This window comes from Wolffia australiana, chromosome 8 (genome assembly GCF_029677425.1).
Source record: "Wolffia australiana isolate 7733 chromosome 8, ASM2967742v1".
In the NCBI taxonomy this organism is placed as follows: Eukaryota; Viridiplantae; Streptophyta; class Magnoliopsida; order Alismatales; family Araceae; genus Wolffia; species Wolffia australiana.
The window spans coordinates 7927559-7948152 of NC_135842.1; the positions used below are offsets into that span (position 1 = coordinate 7927559).

A 20594-nucleotide genomic window follows, 5' to 3' on the forward strand; every position below is an offset into this window, starting at 1 on the left:
TTAATGTTGTCAAACACATTATGAATTTCATACCCCCTAAAACCATTTGTCGTTAATTACATTAAAGTTCCCCATGATAACATGATATAACATGTTAATTATAGACATTTTCTATAATTTGTACTCGGTCATCTTTATTTTATCATGTTATTACCTCAATTAACTTATTTTTCATACATCACTTATAATTTTCATTTCTCTTCTTGACTTATTTAAAGTCAAGAAATTTTTACTAATGAATACTTTCTAGCTACATTTGTGTACAACTTTACAGGAACTAAATGGTTCTATTATCATTTGGCTGGAGCACTTATTGGATCTAATTTATTGGTCAAACCAACATAAAGGGGTCAAACATCATTTTGGGCATTCAAAGTCAAATCAGAGGGTCTGGGCCACATTCTGATACACAAATTTAGCTTGAAAGCACTAATTAAAGGAGGGTAGATGAAATTATAAAGAGAAACCCTCAACCAATTGGAAAAATGAGGCAAAATGGGAAGGAAATGTAATAAAAAACCATGTAGGGTTATTTTTAGTAATTAACCCAGATATCTAAATGCTCTCTTTCCCGCTCATTTCCCCCAATCTAAGCGTGCTCTATGAAGTGATTAGCCAGAAGGACAAGACATTCTCAAGGGTCCAAGTTTGTAAACATGCTTAATCCAAGTTTTTTAAAGTTTTCATTCAATCTCTTCTCTTTGTTTTCATTAGAAAATGTATGATGCCGGCCAAAATATAAGGAGCCAAATGTGAGAGGAATCAGTGAGGGTTCAAGAGGCATTCATTTAGGCCGATAAGCCATTTGATATCTATTTTCATATCATTTCCTATCCATTTTCCACTTCATTTCCCCCATTTTCTTATCCTAAACACTTCGTTCCCTTATTTCTCTCTCCAGAATTGCATCTTTCTCTCTCTAAACCATTTTCCATGTCTCTAGTTTATTTATATAAAGTTTCATAAAAAATCAATCATTTTCAGTTTCCAATTCCATTATCAACACCTCCTAGACCATTTCTTCAGTTTCTCTTTATCTCTTTATTTCATCCACTTTCTCTCAATAATCCACATCTCTCTAGATCCTCACCTACATCTCTAGTTTACCTCTACCAAAAAATACCAAAACATTCCATCATTTAGGCATCCATAACTAGGGTTTACTGTATACCGTTGCTCTTGGGGGCTTGGGTGGACCTCACAACCAGCAGGCCAACCAAACACGTGCACATGCATCCGCCAAGTTGTGGGAGAAGCAGCAGCACATCTACTGATCCATAAGGTACCCCCTCTTCTGTACATCGCCAAAATTTGGCCAAGTTTGAAACAGAATGAGGTGCCCTGGAAACGGTTTTGGATTGGTCTTAACTAGTCTAAACTGGCTTCGATTTGGTTAGCCAACCCAAGATCCCATCTCAGGCTGCCCGATGCCAGCCACCACTAAATCTGCCACAATTTTCCAAAAAGGTAAAACTGGGTGTTTCATTGATTTAAAAATGCAAGAAATCAGGAAAAAACATCCCTAAAGTAATACACATCAAATCTAGTCATTCTAGCCTTCAATTAAATTCTAGAAACTTAACTAGGTGCAATATTTGTCATTTTTTGTCTCCTTGAAGAGAAATTTCATTCTTAAAATCAATAAAAGTCCCAAAAACTATATTCACCCTTTTTAATAGCAAATAAATTCAAGAAAAAAAGCATCTAAGTTTTGTTAGTGGTTTTCCTTGAATTTATCCTATAAAAAATACATCCTAAACAATTATATAGAATTTCAGAAAATCCAAAAAAAAAAAAATCGCCTTTGAATGCATTTATTTTATCCCAAACATCAAAATTATTCTGAAATAGAATTTTTTCCTCCTAATATAAGTGGAAATTTATAGAGTATTTAAGTTGATTGACCCATTGCTTACTCTATATATTATAGAGTATTTAAGTGGAAATTTACATAAAATATTTTTTAAGTCTAAATTGAAATAGTGACATGAACCATTAAATTTGGACGTATCACCCCACTATGATGCGCATTCTTCTCCTGAGCTAGGCACGCAAAGACTGATGCGGTCAATATTGGAGGACCCAATTCAGATGTCAGACGCCGTCGAGGACGTCGTTTGGTCGGTAACGAGCATGATGGCTCGGTACCTAGATAGTGGTTGATCGGACGTCGACAGGGTCCTCGTCCGACCGATAATACCATAAATGGATTGATTTAACTACGATGGGATGAGTGATGCACCCTATGCATCGTACGTGCAGGTGTGGACGACCCGTGCACCATGTAGAGCGATTTACACTAACAACGATCAGGCCCTCGCCGCCCACTACCGCCGACTACCCCAACTCGACAGAGCCGAGTTCTTCTGACCTCAGGAGGATTAATGGCGCACACCATCCTGTACCATTGATGACGTCATCCGCACCACCTGCCACTGTCATCGATAGCCGGGTGAAGATGCTTGTTTATCGCATTTTGATTTTCAGCATCTTCTTTAGTTGTATTTTTTGTGTTTTCATACTTGTCGGTTTGTTTTCGTCGCATTGCGACCCGTTCCGCACTCCGTATTTTTGTTGTCATGGGGAGGGTTCCTTAGTCAGTTGGACCCTTGTTTTTCCCCCCTTTTCTTTTTATGTTTTAATTTTTCCTCTACTTTGTAACTGTGGGGGGGGGGGGGGGCTTATACAAGGGCCCCCTAATGGTCCCCCACTTTCCCCTTTTTGTTGACCCATTAGGGGGCCCTATTGACCTCCCCTTTATAATGGAAGAGGGGGGCGCTCTAAGAATGAGACCAGGAGAAATCGAGTAAGAGTTTTGTGTTTATTTTTCTTGGTCTCACCCCTCTCGTTCAGAGAAATAAGAGAGGGGGAGAAGGAGAAGAGGAAGATCGAGAGGAGGGGGACGAGAAGGCTGCTCGTTTTGCCTGACCCTTTCCTCCCCCTCCAAGTCGCAGGTTTTTGCTGACCCTCCTGCTCGGGAGACGTGGGTACCGAACACCCTTCTAGCTTGGCCAAGAGTGCAAATCGGCCGAGCTTCCACCGACCGCCGTCCGTCCCTCCGAAGCATGCATGCTATCGTGGCATGGAACGGGATGGTGGGCTGTCGGTCGTCTGCTAGCAGGGACGCCCCAAGGTCGCACGACCGTTGATCGGTATCTCGGATCAGCTTTCGCTCGACTGGTAAATGGAGCGGTCGATTGTCGGGCGTGCGTCCATGCCAAGCGGTGGCCCGTTGACCGCGTTCTTCCGACACCCAGCGGAACAACCGGAGCCCCTCTCGAGTGGGGCTTCAGGTCCTTCCCTCCGGGATCTGAACGTGGGTTTCTGAGCACTCGGAGGAGTCGCGGACCCCCCTCGGCGCTGAGGAAGTTTCTCGAGTGGGACCCTTCCCTCATGACTGCCCGGTGAAGACACATCCCCGCGCGGCTATGGCTTCCGCTATTTTCTGCCAGGCGAGACGACGTTCACACGTCAGGCGCATCACCCGGTAGGCGTTGGCCGCTTTGGGTCACGGTTCCACTGCTCTTGCTCTCCGCCTGCCAACTGTTCGAGCCAGTCTCCACTGATTCGATATGACATTGGTACCGACTCCAGTGATCCTCCCTGCTGCCGTTCTGATCGCTGTTGGCTTGGGTCGCCGTCTTCATCTCCTCGACTCCGCTCCCCCTCAACCGCTCCTGGGCCAGTATGCTAGTTGAGCCGCCGTTCGCTCTCCGACGCCTCTCCGCCACACCCGCTCCGACCGCAGCAAATTGTCGACGATTTTGCACGACGAGGCACGCGTCGACGAGGTATGCCGTCCTCTCCCGCCGCTCGTTTAATTATCCTTTGCAGTTTAATCTTGTCTTGACTCCACCGTGCTCGGACTTGAGAGAGGTAATTAAGAAAAAACTACAAAGCGAGCGTCTTACCAGGACGAACGAGACCGTCCGTTACGTGCGAGCCCTACGGATTGATTCCGTTTGGCGTCGTAGTAGCCTTGGACCCCTCCGACGAGGCTTAAGAGGCCACCGTCGCCGCCACCCGGCGACCCCGTCGAAGCTCGGAGATTGGCACCTCCCTCAAGTCAGTGCCTGCACGTATGACACGTAGGATGCATTCATCGTGCATCGTAGTTACTTCTACTCGTTAGGGTTTAGTGTATCCGTCGGACGATGACTTCGTCGACGTCCGACCATCACTATCTAGGTATCGAGCCATCATACTTGGTACTGTCCGGACGACGTCCACGTCGACGTCCGGCATCAAATCCACACTTGGTATGATGTCTAAACCTTAAAGAGTCTGGTAGGATATGAGGTGAAGGACTGAATTCTTCTCCCAAAGACATGGAGTTGAATTTTTTATTGATCACAAAAACATAGAAACATCAAAATTGATTAGATTTCAAAATATTGATAATTTCCCTCTCTTAGTCAGCCTTCTAAACCTCTAAAACCCAAAAAATGTGTCGACTTTTTACTAGAAAAGGAACATTGTTAATCTGCCAACTATTGCATTAAGATCTTCAATGTTACCTGTATTTGCATTCTAATGATTTTATAAGCAAGCCATACTTAATTAAATAGCTAAATTTATTTGAGAGTAATATTTTTATTTTCTAGATTTTCTTAAAAAATTATATAACTTTCTAGCATCATATTCATTAATAATAAATATAATAATTCATAAAATATTGTATGAAATTTTATTAGATGTTTAACTAATTATATTACATTATAATTTTATTTTAGCGCAATTAGCAAAATTTTGGCACACACCATTATTTCAGTGTCAAATAGTGAAGCAGTGGGCGTATAAAATGTATTGCAATCATTAGACGTCAGACGTGGCTCTACATTTTTAGATTTTGAAACATTTTAGGGCATAAAGAGCAAAATAATATAGATGTGAGTGTAACCGTAGTTTACATGGCCTTGCCTCCATAAGAGCATTCTAACAATCCAGCGTAGCAGCAAAGACCAAGGGTGGTGCCTGCAAGGAACATGATGGTCCATAGGTTGCCCTCAATGGTCTAAGATGATATCAGTCATTCAAACTAATATTTATTACATGGCTTATTTACTCTTACAAAATTAGAACCTTTACATATACAACTAATATTTATTACACAGAATAATGTGATATATCAGATGAAGATATAATGCTCAAGTATTTATTGAAGACGCAATCAATATGAACCCCACAATATGCAAAGTGTGCCCATTCTCATGAAGCCATGTGGTGTCACCTGGACCATCCAAGTTTTTGGTGGGAAAGATGTAATGTTCTTTGATTTGATTAAGAATGAGCTAAATTTTCATTTTGAATATAAAATTATAGAGATTTAAACAAAATCACTGGTTTTTCCTCAAATTCTATGCGATTGTTCTATCATAATTTGGTTATTCGACTGTATCTCAAGATTTTAGGGGCACTAAATGCAGTCTTGAGCCCACTTTCTATTGATACTGGAACTCTTTTGAAATTGTAGCCCCAATAACTTTGTTGACCATCGCATTGTCATGTGAGTCTCAATTTTTGGGCATTAACGTTTGAGAACCATATCTTGATATTCAAAACTCCAAGTTGCATGATTTTATGTATTTGGAATCCCCTGTTCCCTACATTTTGAATCTACGCATCCTCCATATATATCTTCTATAAAATTATTGATCAATTTATTAACTTTGACTGAATGTCATTATTTAGTCATGTTTAAAGCATTGACTTTCAAAAATTGAGATTGATTTTTTACCTTATTTATAAATTTCCCTATTTTAAATATAATTATCTTCCCTCCATCTAGCTTCTGAAGAAATAATTTTCATAAAATTATATTACTGTTTTAATCCTCAATTCTCATAAAGTCAGTAGATAGATCAAATTCAAATTGTTGAATCATTAGTTTTCTTTATTATCTAAAATCTACAAAATTACAAATTATATCCGTATATTATCCTCTTTTTGAGAATAGAAAAATTCAATAGAAATTAATGAGTTGGTTGATCGATTCCATTAAAAAACTAATGACTAGCCTTTGTCATGACACATGGATGACTTTCTCATTTATTTTTTATCTGTTATTTAATCTGGTTCTTACATATCTTGATTTATTGCATTTGGATCCATATTATACTTAATAATTTAGATGTCTCTAATTCGTACCTGTATATTCATCCAATTCAAACCACTCTAAAAAATCCATCTTTTAGCAAAACATACATTGTTTCTCATTCACAGTCTCTGCCCACTTTTGCTGCCCATAGTCACACCACTGCTTGCGAAGTCTGCCCGCTAGCATACATGCCTACAAATTTGTAGACAAGGGTATTAGAATATATTTTAATTGATTTCATGCTCTAAAAAATTGCCAAACTCCTAAATATCATAATAATAGAATTAGTTTTATATTATTTATTTAAATAAAATATGTCGAACTAGTTTTCACTTCATTTTAATGAGTTTGGTTACTAGAAAATATATAAAATCCAAAAAAAATAAAATAGATAAAATCCAAGGTTATTAATATATATATATATATATAATCCAAAAAATATTACCTACATAAGGATTTAAACATATTTTTCATCAAACTTTAATATCTCACTACCTACACAAGGATTTGACCATTACTTACCCTGCATGATGGAAAAATTTATAATTATTATTCCATTAATCAGATCCTTAAATAACATATTCGAACATGCTTTCAGGTTTATCAATGAAGGAATCAATGGCTCAGAATAGTAAAAGTTTTGGACATGATATCTGACAACCCAGAAGGGGTTTTGGATTGGATTTTTTCAGGACAGGTTTTTCTTTCTCCTCTCTGTCCGTCCATACCTTGATTTATAACAATAGTGCTAAACCCATGAAATTGATGCCTCCAAAATAGTTGGCCAGCAGGAAAGACGACATCCAGGAATCATTATCGAATGCTCAAACTTTACTTTTAGAGAGTTTCGTCCTTAATTCCATTCTTTCTGTTGATATGAAAACACCTAGCTTGGGCAAAATGTAGAAGCTTATGAACGAATGAGATATTTACGAACATTGCTCGACTGATTTTGATCCCATTAAAAGTACCAACAAATATTTTTTATGCGTCTAAGACTAGGAATCTGGTAAGTTCATCCTCAGCATGTTTTCTACTAAGAAGAGATCAAGATCTTTATCTAGCTTCAACCTATTCATCACATCTACTTGTCTATCTTCTTGTATCTGAATTATTACACTCTACTTGACTTATAACGCAGATTAATACATATTCCTCTCAGTACCTCGACTCCTTACTTGGTATTCAGTGTTTAAGCTTATTTTACAAATTTATTGCAGCAGTTCGTTTTCCCTAAACACTGACATAATTAACATGTAAAATGGACTTATCAGACACCCAAATTAATCATGTTTACTTATAAAAAATAAGCAGAAAGAAACTTCTACCTCTAGTGAAATAATTGAACAGATCATAGAGATCAGTATGTGAAAACAAACTGATGCATTTGGGAAGGGTTGTTGGTGTTGCTATCCACCCACACATGTTCTGCATTTGTGCTCAAAAGTTTAGGTGACCAAACCTCTTGTGTCACGTCTGAGTTGCAACGTCACCATCTTCGGCCACGAAGCACGGTAACACAATAATCGGATAGAGGCGTTGACGTAGGACGACTATGGGATGGACGATTTAGGGCGGATGACGAGGCTATGGGTAGGAATGGGTAAGGGATAAAACAATCCACAGAAATCACGGTCGATTCTCGGACTTAAAACCGATGAAATCTGGTGGTGCAGCTCCGACCCTTATCGAGGGCGGGAGTACTGTCTTCCCCCACCGCGACGATGCCTAAGCACCGAAATCAATACCTCGAATTCACGTCGCGAAGAAACACTCGAGAAAAGGAGAGAAGAAGAGGAAATCCAAGCCTAATTCTGACGGCGGTGGAAACTTCTCGAGAAAATACTGAGCGGAGAACACGTCGACACCACAGGGTTCAGGTATACCTCAGCACCGTAGTGCGTGTAGAGGCTGCAGGTAATTCTGCTCGTGGCGACGAAGGCGGCGTGATACTTTGCAGGCGCTCGGGCGTTGTCCGGCCCTGGTTGGCGTTATGAAGCGGGGCGCCGGGTGAGCGCGCGACGAACTCCTGCGCGGCGCCTGCGGCGCGGAGTGCGCGGAGTGCGGCGGAGCGCACCGGCGCGTGGCGCGCGGGAGTTCGTCGCGCCCGACCGGCGTCCCGCTTCCTGCGTCAACCAGGCCGGACAACGCCCGAGCGCCCGTTCAGTATCACGCCGCCGCCGCCACGGCGCGCGCGAGTGCGCGGAGTGCGGCGGAGCGCACCCGGCGTAGCGGCAGCGCTGCGGCGGCGCGCAGCGCCGCGCGACAGCGTCTGAGGCGCGCGGCGGCGGGGATGGCAGCGGTGGCGTGCGGTCGCGGCGTGTGATGGCAAGCGGCGGCAGCCGGCGGTGGTGGCGGCGGCGGCGGTGATGACGGCAGCGGCGGCGACGGGAAGGTAGGGCAAGATGAGGGTAGGGCAATCCTCCAAGAAGAGTTAGAAGAAAACTCAATTCTTGAATTATGATTGCCTAATGAGTTCTTGAAACAAATGACCTTATATAGGCCTTGGAGGAAGAGAAAATAACTAGAAAATAAGACACGCAAGGGAAAACGTGCATCATGTCACGCCAAAGGGCAGTTGTGGATCTGCCTTTGGCGTCGTGTCATGACGGCGTGGAGACGTCTTGTGGTGGTGACGTGGCGGACGACGGTTGTGGCGTGTTGACTTCTTCGTTGACTCCTGTTGACCGAGGTGGGTTGACTTCTGTTGACTTCATCTTTGGATCCGTAACGTCTGTGTTGACCCCGACTGCCTGCGGTGACGTGTCCCAGGCTGATGCATTGGCGTCCTCGCCATCAGGCGTCCCATCCGAGCAAAACTCCCCAACTAACATATTCTAAGAGTCTTCCTAATTCCATCACAATATTTCACCCTTGAGCACCTAAGTTTCTACAATTTAGAATGTATGACTTAAGCTTTGGTATGAAAATCACATCTCTAAGCTCCATAGCCTGTCCTGTCACCTCAAAGTAATTGCACATCTGTCATGAATCTTGCGTCTAGATGCGTCTCCAAAAACTAACTGGGCCTACGGGTTTTTTTCTTCTTTAATTTCATTCTTGCACTCTCAGGCATAACGGCAAGATGTGCCACTACTGTAGTCTGTCAGCACCTTCTCTGCTCCGACCTTTCTAATTTCTTCCTCAGCCTTGGCCAATTACCTTCACCTTCTTCCTTGGGCTTGATAGTTGAACGGGTTAGTAAGTCCTGTTCAATCTTTTCACCTTCTTTCCTGTTCAAATCAATCGATCCCTTCTAACCCATGGATTGAAGTTTTTAAGAAGGCCCTTAAAATCTCAAGCTAAGTCTCTTTTCATGTCTTCAGGAGGTTGCCATTTCCAGGCAACTTCCGAAGAGGAAGAGGATGTTCGACGATAACTCATTCTAGTCTTTCTCATTCTGGAAACTGAACTCCTCATTCCGCGAATCCATTCTGATTATTTGTTACGGTGTCGGCAGTAGCTGGACTAGTTTTTTATTTATTTTTTATCGTTGAACCACGTGGTGGGCCCCACCCGGACGTTGACCAGCCCGTGGGGTAGCCGCGTTAGCCGGTGTGATGTTCCTGCGGATCCGTGTAAAATCCGTAGGTCCTCGCGGTTGGGGAAGTCGCTTCTCGCCTCCGGGCTACGGCGGAACTGATAAGATGGTCCGCGGGGTAGCAGAACGGGGTAAAACCTGAGGAGAGAGAAGTTCCCGCCATTCGGGGTCCACTCCCATTAATTTTCTTTCACTAATTGAGAGTGAAAAAATTAAAAAAAAGGGGATAAAAAAAGGGGTTTGGCGCGCTCTGAGCTCTCTCCCGCCTCTGTTCTCTCCCCGTTTCCGCCATTAATGGCTTCGATCTACGCAACTCTCAGCGGTCGTTTTCCTCTTTCAATGCCGGGGAAGCTCTCCTGGCTCGGCCCGCTGGTCTCCACCGTACGATTCTGCAGCCTCTTCCTACGCGCTTGACGCCTGGATTCAACCCTAACTCGTAGGGAGAGATTGTTCTTGGACCCGCGTCGTAATTTTTCAAAGTGGATTTACAGGTAACTCCCATCCTGATCTTAGGTCTGACCCACATTTTTTTCTTTCCTTGTGGTTCCCTTTCGCCCGGAGAAATTGGATCTGTGTCGGAGAACAAGTTTCGCGCGGCATTGAGCTCGAAATTGTTTGGAATTTTGAGAGCATTCTGCGAGGAAGATTCGGTTTTTGCGGCGCATTGTGTTGTTAGGATCTGACCTTGTTCTCTTCCTCAATTTTGGTCGTCTGGGTTGTTCTATTTTGATTTCATTCGTCAGGGTAAATCTGATTTGTATCATAAAATAGGTCTTGCGCAGGATTGAGCTCGTAATTTTTTAAGGATTTTCATTCATTCTGCAGAAGGTTCACTTTGCACGTCGCATTTTGTTGTTAGATCTGATATTGTCTTCTTTCCGAATATCTCGCTCTGTTTTAAGTTTTTCAATTTGTCCGGAGAAATTGGATCTGCAGGAACGCGATACTAGTTCTTACTATTCCGGCGCCAGAATTTGCCCATTGCAAATCAGACGTTAGTCTTTTCCTGCCATTGATTAAAGTTTTTGTTGCAGGCATGATTCGCTTCTCCCCCTAAGCTGCGCCGATAGAGAAGATGGGAATCAAATCTGCAGGCTTCTTTCAGCTTTTCGACTGGAACAAGAAATCCAGCAAGAAGCTCTTCGCCGACGGGACGGTTTCACCTGGTAAGTTACCCCTAATTCACATACATCAAACACAGAAGAACGCCGTGTTTTCTTTCTTTAACTGTCTTCTTCCCGGCAGAAGAACTAAAGAAAGACAAAGCCAACAGACATGGTGACAAGAACCCACTTCATCTATCCATGCGCTTACAATCAGCAAGTTATGGGGGTGAACCAGGGCCATCAAGCTCCAAAGGATGTTCATCCATGGACGAAGAACTTCAAGGAATTAGGGCTCCCGGAGTGGTGGCCAGGCTTATGGGCCTCAACTCCTTGCCCATGACCACGGCTTCTGACCCTCGCCCAACCACATCATGTCAGTCACAGAAGAGAGTTTCAGATATCGACATTGGGAGTAAACTCAGCAACCCCAGAAAACCATCGCCGGTTAAGTCTTTGAAGGTGCCCGGAAGCCCAATCGAAAGATTTTCAAATGAAATCCTGCCCGCAAGATCAGTGAACCCTCGTCGAATTGGTGCACCTCCGAAGACTATCGGATCATCAAGACCGCAGCTTGTTTCTACAGCCAGCAGGAGCTGCAGCGAGCAGGAAGAATCCTGCAGCGCCAGGGCCTCGTCGGAAACGAGCTCCGCAGGCACAAGATACCACAGGGAAAATCCCCAAAGAAGAGATGGGTCGTTGGCGTCTGGTAGAAGGACATCAGTTCCCAGAGAGACTCCCCCGATCAAGAAAAAAACTATCTCCAGCAATGGAAGGACGCCTTCAAAGTCGTCTTCACCCCGGGAGACTGTTCCCAAACCCGGTAAGGCCAAGATCTCGCCAAAGGCCCCACCCAAATCCAGACTAATGAACAGGAAGAAACGGCCGGCCAACGTCGCCATGGAAGACAGCAGAAGCAATAGAACAGACATCGTTTCATTCAGTTTTACATCTCCGATGGGGAAACCGACTGGGGATGAAAACCCGTCGAAGGTAAATACAAGCCATGGATTGAAAGCGCTTCTGGAAATGAAGCTGAGAGAGTTGAGCGAGGAGCTGGAGACGGAAGTGGGAAGCGCTTCTTGTTCCTCCCCAACTTGGGAATTTTTCCCCGAAAAGGAAACTGTTCCTCTCCTGGTCGGTCAATGCTCCATCCCGGAGGTGAGATATTTTTTGCGACAAAGTTTAACTTTTGCGATCGATAAATAAAAAAAAATTGGGTTTCCAGCCTAGCCCGGTTTCCATCCTTGAAGCCCCCTTCCCGAGTGAGAGTAGCAGCAGCACGTCCGAAATTCACGATGGCAGCTGCAGACTCGGTAAGCCCAAAAAATATAAAAAGAATTATCCACTCCTTTTCTTTTTTTTCCCGGTTCTGAGATTTCTTTTGGGAAGAGTCTCCGCCGATCTCGCCATGGCAGGAGAGGGATTACATCCGACGGTTGGCAAGGTGGGCAGATGTCGACGTGTTGGCAGGACGGCCGTTGGATCCACGGCTCTTCGATCAGCTGGAAGAGGGGGCCCCCGCAGAGGGAAAGACTCAGAGGAAGGTGCTGTTCGACTGCGCTGCCGAGTGGTTTGACACTTGGCGGCAGCGCCAGCTTGAACAGCCTGGGTGGACACGTGGCAACGGCGCGGCGTGCATGGCGGAAGAGGTCTGCCAAAGGCTGGCGTGGTGGCGGGGCATGGGAGATTGGATGTTGGACGAGTTGGTGGCCGCAGACATGGGCTTCGGGCCGGGTCGTTGGCTCAATTTTGACACGGAGAAGTTCGAGGCAGCGTCGGAAATGGAGTGCTCGCTGTTTGCTGACCTCGTGTCGGAATTAGTTGCCGACTTCCGCTCCAGGTGAGCTCTCTTGACACCCTCTGCACCCTTGTATGCTTGATGTCTTATTGGGCCTTGTAAGTTTCTCCCTCTTAACCCAATAATTTATTAACTTCTCATGGAAATCAGCTTGTTTCTGTCCCACCCTTTGGTTTGAACAGATCATGAATTCATTTTGGACTTTGCTGTTGTCTGTGGATGGATGACTAGTGGAATGGAGATGGAATCTAAGCCCTCTTCATGGCTTATTTTAATATCCAATGTATTTTTTATACTTTTGGTCTTGGGTTTGTTCGATGCGTGAATCGGAACCAGAAGAACATTCGGTCAGCCTGAAAACGGTTGACCGAGAGTCCGAGAGTCTGGTACAGCCCAATCCATCCAAACTTTAGTCAGTTTGTGTCCGTCCCTACCTGGTAGCTGGCAGGAATCCTTTGAGAAATTCTTATGACTCTACTTTTTGGTTTTTAAACCAATTGTGAGCCCAGGAGTTTTTTACTTATAAATAAAATCAAAACATTTGGGCCCTGGTGGATGTCTCCTCAAAGAAGGGCTTCAGGGACTCTCTATGGGAATTTGGGATCCAAAGGCCAGGAAAAGAGGGAAAACTGGCTGGTCGGCATGATACACTACGTGGACAGTTTAGAGTCTCTATTTGGTTTAGATGGAGGTGAACAGAGGGTGTTGGGACCCTTTGGATCAAGTTTGTACTTGTAATTTCTAGCAAATAATCATATAGGGGAAAGCAACGATCTCAACTGACCTCTTCCCCTTTTTTGAAGAGAACATTGAGTTTTGTTCAGTTCTTTTTTCTCTCATATCGACTTATTTATCAATTACTTAGTTTGCAACATTGGGTGCGACTATTTTTGGGTTATGGTATGTAATTATAATCGTTAGATTTTGATTTGTGTGCTTTGTTATGATGCTTTTTCACTCTCTCATCACCTCATTAGCTTAAACAAGGGGTATCATTTAAAACTAGGTATATATTTAATAAATTATTCACACCCACTATTATCTCAAAAAAGTAGGCCTCTCCATTAACAAGAGATATCAGGCAAGAGATTTAATACACTAAGAAATACTGGTATATTTCATCTAATTTCTTGTTGGCCCTGCACATTTGTTATATTATATTTCTAGCGCTTTATATATTGGAATTTATAAAATAGCATCTTAAATAATCTTGCGCATTAAAATATGCGTTGAAATTATGGATTTTGACATAAATCAACATTAAAAAATCATGTGACTTCATACTTAAAAAAATAGATTAAAGGAAACAATGAGATAAAAAAGAGCATAATCCTTAAAGAGTATAACAGAAATTAACTTATTCTATGGAATCGCATTTATTTTTTGAAAAAATTAGTAAATATTTACAGAAAAGGCATCAGAAAAGTAGAAAGTAAAGAATAATGGGAGGAATTGAGCAAATGTATTCATTCTAGTTGATAAATTTAGTGACCTAATAACAATTATTAGCCAAACTTATTAATTAATTATATCAATATATAGATTAATTAAGGATCAATCGCGTGGGGTGTCAAGCTACACCTTGTGCTCTAAAAGATACTGAGTTGTGTTTGAACTCCATCATGGAACCTTTACCATCATCAGTTACTATATAAGTATAATTGTTCATCCACACAAGACTCATGAATGACTTAGTGTATAGTTTATCATCAAACCCTAAACCTAATCCATCCTTTGATTAATACTAGTGCATAACGGAGATCATTAGGGAATGTCTTATCCAATATCCTCATTAATGCAGCCAGGAATTTAGCTGGATCATCTTCCTTGAGCCAATCTCCTCTTATACCGAGCATGGATGATCGCGTATTGACCACTCAATCATCTATGAGGGATTCTTCCTATATTTGAGCTATGACGTCTTTGGTATCCGGGGTCAATGGATCACTTATACAACTGTGACTTCAATCAACATGATTGAATTTTAGGCATAATACCATTTAGGGATTTATACGAATTATTCTAGTGCACTCTTTCTCCAAAGAGCACTCACCATTTGTCCTTAGTCTGTCTGCACTAATTGTTATGATCAACCATACTTATCGATAAGTAGCATCATATAGTTTTATTCTAGACAGATAATTTAATGTTTATTTTGATTATCCATAAAATAAGAGTACTTAGAATGTATGATTAAAGACTAATGATCATTGTATTATGATATCATCATAATTCACTAGATCATTGCATATATTCATGGACTTCATTATAAATATCATAGAATAATAAAATTGAAGAAATATTTCATTCAATGAACTTAAACAAAAAAAAGTAGTATAATTGGCTTGACGGCCACGTAATATCCATCAATATGAAGTGAGGACTTTAATATAAAAGCTGAAACCCTGTATTTAATGTAGACTGCCACTTGATGAAGATTGTTTTCTACCATCCTGATAAGATGTCTTTTAACATGTATTTTATCCAACATTACACTCAATACTCCCGAGGATGCCTACCTTTAGACTATCTTGCATGTCCCATCTTTCATGCTCACACACACCATCACTATTTTGATGCCTTGTTAGTTTAGTTCAGAAAGAAAGTCAAAGGATGGAAACTCCGTTTTTGATGGCGCGGCACCACCGGACGTCATCGAGCCTGCCACGGACATCATCGAGCCAGCACGAGAGGAGCCGCCGGACGTCATCGAGCCTGATCACAAGGAACCACCATCGTCATCAGGCCCGCCACCGCCACGTGTCCAACCGACACGACGAGCCGCCGCAGCAACCCGCGACCCCGAATTCAGATACTCGGCGTGACGCGTGCATCGTCTCACCATCGGAGCATTCCGTCTACCTTTCCCTTGCTTCGTTGTCATTTTGCATCTTATGTTTCGTCTCTTTACACCTTTGTTACTTTTCATCATCGTGTCTTATGTGTCATCGTGTAGTGAGGGGAAGAGCCCATATGAGGACGTCTTCCCCTCACATGGGCCTGACAAGCCCATTATCTTCCCTTTTTCTTAATTTCTTATTTTCTCTCTTGTTGTTAAAGGGGGGGCCCACCTTCACCCATTATATAAGGGGAAGGGGTGGGCGTTCTAAGACCACTCTTTCTTGAATTGGCAGTTATTTTCTTAGAAGTGGAAGAGTCACGTTCGTGAGAGGAAGGAAGAAGAAGAAAAAAGAAGAAGAAGAAGAAGAAGAAGAGGAAGAAAGAGAAAGAAAGGGGGAAGAAGATCATCACCTCGACCCTCACTGCCGCCCAAATCCGATCGCCGCCACTTCCCACCGTCGGTCGCCGTCCGTGGCCGTTGCGACCACCTGTGCCATCTCCCCCGCCTTCTGCCGCCATTAGCACCACCCTACGCCTCTTACCGTCGCCCTCGACCCTCCCCTGCCGCCATTATCGTCCCCCGCACCTTTCCCGACTGCTACCGCCATTCTCTTTCCTCCCCGCGTCCTTCCCATTCTGTTGCCATCCCTCTCGACTGCCGTTACTCTCGCTCCCGCCTCCTGCTACCGTTCTCGACCCACGCATCCTTTCGGATTGCTACCACCGTTCTCTCTCTCCCCGCGTTCCTCTGTTCTGTTGCCATCCCTCTCGCCCGCCATTTCTCATGCTTCACGTCACCTGCGCTGTCCACTCCCCGGATTCTCATCCTGCGTCCGCAAACTGATCCACTCTCTCACTCCCGGGCCCGATCGCCGTTGGAGGATTCCTACCAGCTGGCGCGAATTGCTGGGTTGGTTGCCGTGACTATCGGACTATCCGCAGCCCAAATCGGCTAGCCTAAGCCGCGGCCGATCACAACCTCGGGGCGACGATCAGTGCCCACTATCGAACCGCAAGGATACCTACACCGCGGCCGCTCGTGCTTCTCCATCACCCTCCAGAATCTGACGGTACAAACAAACGTCGCTAGTGCGACGAAGGTACCCTCTTGCTCTGCTCTCTCTCGTCTCTTACCTTCTTCAGTATACTTTCGTATTGCCTCCTCCGCGCTCGGGTTAGGTAGGTGAGTGTGCGACAGGTTGAGACGACGACGATATCTCACGAGAGTCTTTACCCGTCCGGCACGAGTCGGGAACTACCGTCGTGTGTGAGCATCTCAGCGGGAATTTCCCATTCGGTGACGTACTCGCCCTCGACCCCCCTCGGGCGAGGTTTAGGAGGCCCGTCGGGCTTCACTCAGGCGACCCATCATTTCTCTGGGGCGGAAATTCATTGCTCGTCGGCGCACGCACATACGATATTAGGCTTTCAGTCATTTATCTCGTCATTATTATCTGTCCACCCGCATTCATCGGACGACGTTTATTGACGTAGTCTGATTAGTTACTTGATTCGATACCGAGCCCTTACCCTCGGTGATGGTCGGACGACGTTGCGACGACGTCCGGCATCAGTTTTCTATGCCTTGGCGGGCGCATTCAACTCATACATCACATCCTCATTAGCATCGTGTTGCATACTATAGCTATACAATCTAGATCTCTCACTATTCTCCGATCCATGGAGTACCTATGAACGTATTTCCTATAATCGGGTCACCTAGAAGGAGGCCGCAAACACAGTAGGTCTCTTGGCAGAAAGCATGTCGACTGACGGACGAGGGGGTATAGGGATCAGGCGCCATCAAGACTGATGGAAATATATGTGACGAGGAAGCATGTCACTAAGTTCTGTATTCATTAATAAAATATATTCATTATAGTGCACATGTGATGCTTTTAATGAAGTTCATGAATACATGATCAAACTTGGTCAATTATGATGAGATCCTAATACAAAGATCACTTGTCTTTAAGCATCAATTCTAAATATTCCTATTCTAAATATACTTGAGAAAGACATCAAAGTATACGAATGTAATAACACTATTTAGCCCTCACTCATATGATGAGCATGGTTTTTCTAGTAGCCATTAGTGTGGAGAAACTAAGGACAGATAGTGGGTGCTCTTTAGTGGAAATAGTTCACTGAATTGATATGTACGAATTCATGAATGATATTATACCGAATTTTTTCAATCAGGTTGATTCACGTCATGGTTTTGTATGTTTTTCTTTGACTTAGAGACGTCTTAAGGATAGACAATAATACTTTGACTATGACCTACGAGTCCTAATCATAAGATTCTAACAGTCTTAGTTTGGGTGCATCCACACGTTCACGAACAGGATTGAGTGGTCAATATGAGATCGTCCACCCTCGCTATAGGAGGTGACAACTCAAGGAATACGATGCAATGAAGTCCTTTGCCAAGGCAGTGAAAACTTGTATAAGAGTTATCTGATGATTTCCAAACGCATCAATACTAACTCGGATTACCGATTAGGGTTCGAGAATTGGATATACCCTAAGTCATCCTAGGAGCTTCAAGTAGATGAGAGACTATACATACATAATAACTGATGATGAACATGTTCCATGAGCGAGTCGATACACACACCTTTGTATCCACTAGAGCACGAGGTGCAGTTTAGCACCCCATGTGTTGGAGACTCAATCTGTCGATTGAGTTAAATCGATCCAACATTAATGAATTTAGATGATGATATAGGTAACTAATTTAAAAGGTCAATACATTTTATTGATCCACTTGAGTCGTTAATTGGACTAATACATGGGCCTAAAGGGTCACAAGCAAATGGTCTTTTGGACGGCGGAAGATATACTTAATTTTGGGTGGGGGTTTCAAAAAATACCCACTTCTTCACCCATGACAGAATTTTTCAAGGGCCTTATCCTTATCCCTTCTCCTATGGTTACTCTATATTCTTGATGAGATGGAGACAATGTAACGGCGATAAAAGAGGTTAAACTAACGTTGCCAAGGTGGAGTAGGAAATTCAACGTATTGAGAATCGTGTAAGCAACTTGACTCATCTTTCTATAGGACCCAAGAAATCATGGATGTGATATGTGCACATGTTCTTCATTTCATATTTTTATTGATATCACTGTAATTCCATTTAAAGTTCCCACTACAAGGAATCATCATGCTCATCTAGATAATGATCTCAAGAGCCTAATGAAGACGTCCTATACTGTTTTGATTTTTATCTCATCAACATGCTCTAAGCTTAACCCTTATCTACACATTAACTTAGTATGGAAGGGCGAAACTCTTCTCATTTTGAAAGGTCCACCATGAGCGTACAAGATATCATGTGCTGCGTCATGCAATGGCTACGAGGAAACCATCACCTCGTACTACCTATCGCCCGACACTCACTACCTACATGTGATGCACTTCAGAACTTGTGCATACTGGTCACTTTGACCCACATCACTAATTGGCTACAGATTGTCCATTGGCACCCATTGCTAATGGGTTCTCTCAAGCTCAGCGTGGATGATAGGACCAAAGGAAACCGATGCCTAGTTAGTGGAGGTGGAATCTTTTGAGACCACAAAGGGAGTATTGTTTTTGCTTTCTCACATTTTTGTGGAGTTTAAATTAATACATCGATCGAGGCTATGGCGATACGTAATGACTTCCTCCTTGTGAGGAGCAAAACCTTCACCATATTATCATAGAATCAGATCACATTTTTAGTCAATATGCTTTGTGTAGGCTCATGCTCTTGGTGACATCTTTAGAGTGAATGGCAGGATGTCACACGCGTCTCACTAGCATTTGACACCAACTACGAGAGGGGAATTAAATGGTGGATGCCCTCGCCAACTATGTGGTACGATCTTGCACCCATTCTCTCTATACTACTTGGCAAGATCTTCCCTAGGAGGCCCTATGCAGCCATTGTGTCAAGAGACATAGCCTGCTAGCTCTTTGCATATGCCAGACTCTTGTGCCTGATGGTCCCCACGAGTGGTGTATGGTGTGGAATGCTGAAGGCGAGAGTGCACGTCGTTGTGTGATGTTTTACCATTCATGGAGCTTGAAGATGATATCTGTCGGGTGTGAACATAACACTTGCTCCACACATTGCCAACTTTGGGGGAAATGAACCAAATGTTGTGATGCCGGATGGCATCTAGGACGTCGTCCGGTCAGCACAGAGACAGTGCTCGGGTACCTAAGCAATAAGGTTGATCATCGTCAACGATGTCGTTCGATGGATAAATTCCCTACGGTAATGTAGTTACGTGATGATGTGTCCTACGTGGAGGTACATGCAGGCCCGATTCGTGGAGGTTTTGCCAGACTCCGAGCTCTGAAGGGGATGTTGGGTGACAATGACAGTGGCCTTCTTACCCTTGTCGGAGTGACGATGACAACTACAACGCCGAACATAATAACTATGTAGGGGCTTGCACGTAACGGACGGGCTCGCCCCGTACCGATAAAGACACTCGATCTCGTAGTTTTCTCAATATCCTTTTACCTATCTCGAGCCCAAGCACAGTGGAGTGAAATTGAAAGTATACTATAGAAGATAATGTAACATGCGAGTGAGAGGACAACGTACCTTGTTGGTGGACTGCTCATCGTTAGGATCTTCATCGATGCAGCAACCGGTGCGGGCAGGCGTGGTGAAGCTATGGATATGGATGTCAGAGGTAAAGAGGGTATGCATGAAGCGTCGACTAGGACCAAGCGCCAACCGGACTCTAGCGAGCACGACGTCCGAACAGGTGGTGTGCGTGGGTTGGGCAAATCTGACCCAGCGCAAGCACAGGAGCGAATGGTGACAACAACAGCAGAATTGTCCTTGGCAGTGCGCCAAAAGGGCGTGATACTACAAGTTTCCGCATGGTCTGGGGCAGGTGACGGAGGAGTTTGAGGCACCGAAGGCAGCTCGATTGGAATTGCGCACTTGCAAGGTTGTGCTTATGTTGGGTTGTGCAGCGCAGACAGCTCATGGTCTGATCACGCGGCCAAAGGTTTGGTCGTGCAGCGAACAGTTGTACGTTTGTTGGCTAGCTGCTGGTTGTCGGGCAGCGAGCGTTGCCATACGACAGTTCCAAGGTCTGCGGTATGCCTCCATGCAGCCTAGGCGATACGCAGCCCCGAGCTCATCATGTAGGTGGTTCAATTTCCTGGCTGGTGAAGCAGGACTCGTCGTCCAGCAGGCC

General features: G+C 43.9%; 1 protein-coding gene across 3 annotated transcripts; it reads left to right on the top strand.

Annotated features, from left to right (window-relative positions):
• Nucleotides 1-9855: 9855 nt before the first annotated feature.
• Nucleotides 9856-12756, top strand: LOC144706556 (uncharacterized). 3 transcript variants are annotated; one of them, XM_078579553.1, is made up of 5 exons: nt 9856-10129; nt 10673-10804; nt 10887-11902; nt 11970-12057; nt 12134-12756. In XM_078579553.1, the coding sequence occupies exons 2-5, from the start codon at nt 10714-10716 to the stop codon at nt 12586-12588; spliced, it is 1650 nt and encodes a 549-aa protein (XP_078435679.1). In that variant the 5' UTR covers nt 9856-10129; nt 10673-10713; the 3' UTR covers nt 12589-12756. The 3 variants fall into 3 exon arrangements, with proteins under 3 accessions (XP_078435679.1, XP_078435676.1, XP_078435678.1); XM_078579550.1 differs by having other exon boundaries at nt 9858-10129; nt 10884-11902; XM_078579552.1 differs by lacking the exon at nt 9856-10129 and adding an exon at nt 10152-10309 and having other exon boundaries at nt 10884-11902.
• The last annotated feature ends 7838 nt before the right edge of the window (nt 12757-20594 follow it).

Excerpts from the sequence above, each read along its gene's own strand:
- LOC144706556 (XM_078579550.1), top strand. The coding sequence starts at position 10,714 with ATGGGAATCAAATCTGCAGGCTTCTTTCAGCTTTTCGACTGGAACAAG. Across the intron at positions 11,903-11,969 it reads GTCAATGCTCCATCCCGGAG|CCTAGCCCGGTTTCCATCCT; the intron begins GTGAGATATTTT and ends TTGGGTTTCCAG. Across the intron at positions 12,058-12,133 it reads CGATGGCAGCTGCAGACTCG|AGTCTCCGCCGATCTCGCCA; the intron begins GTAAGCCCAAAA and ends TCTTTTGGGAAG.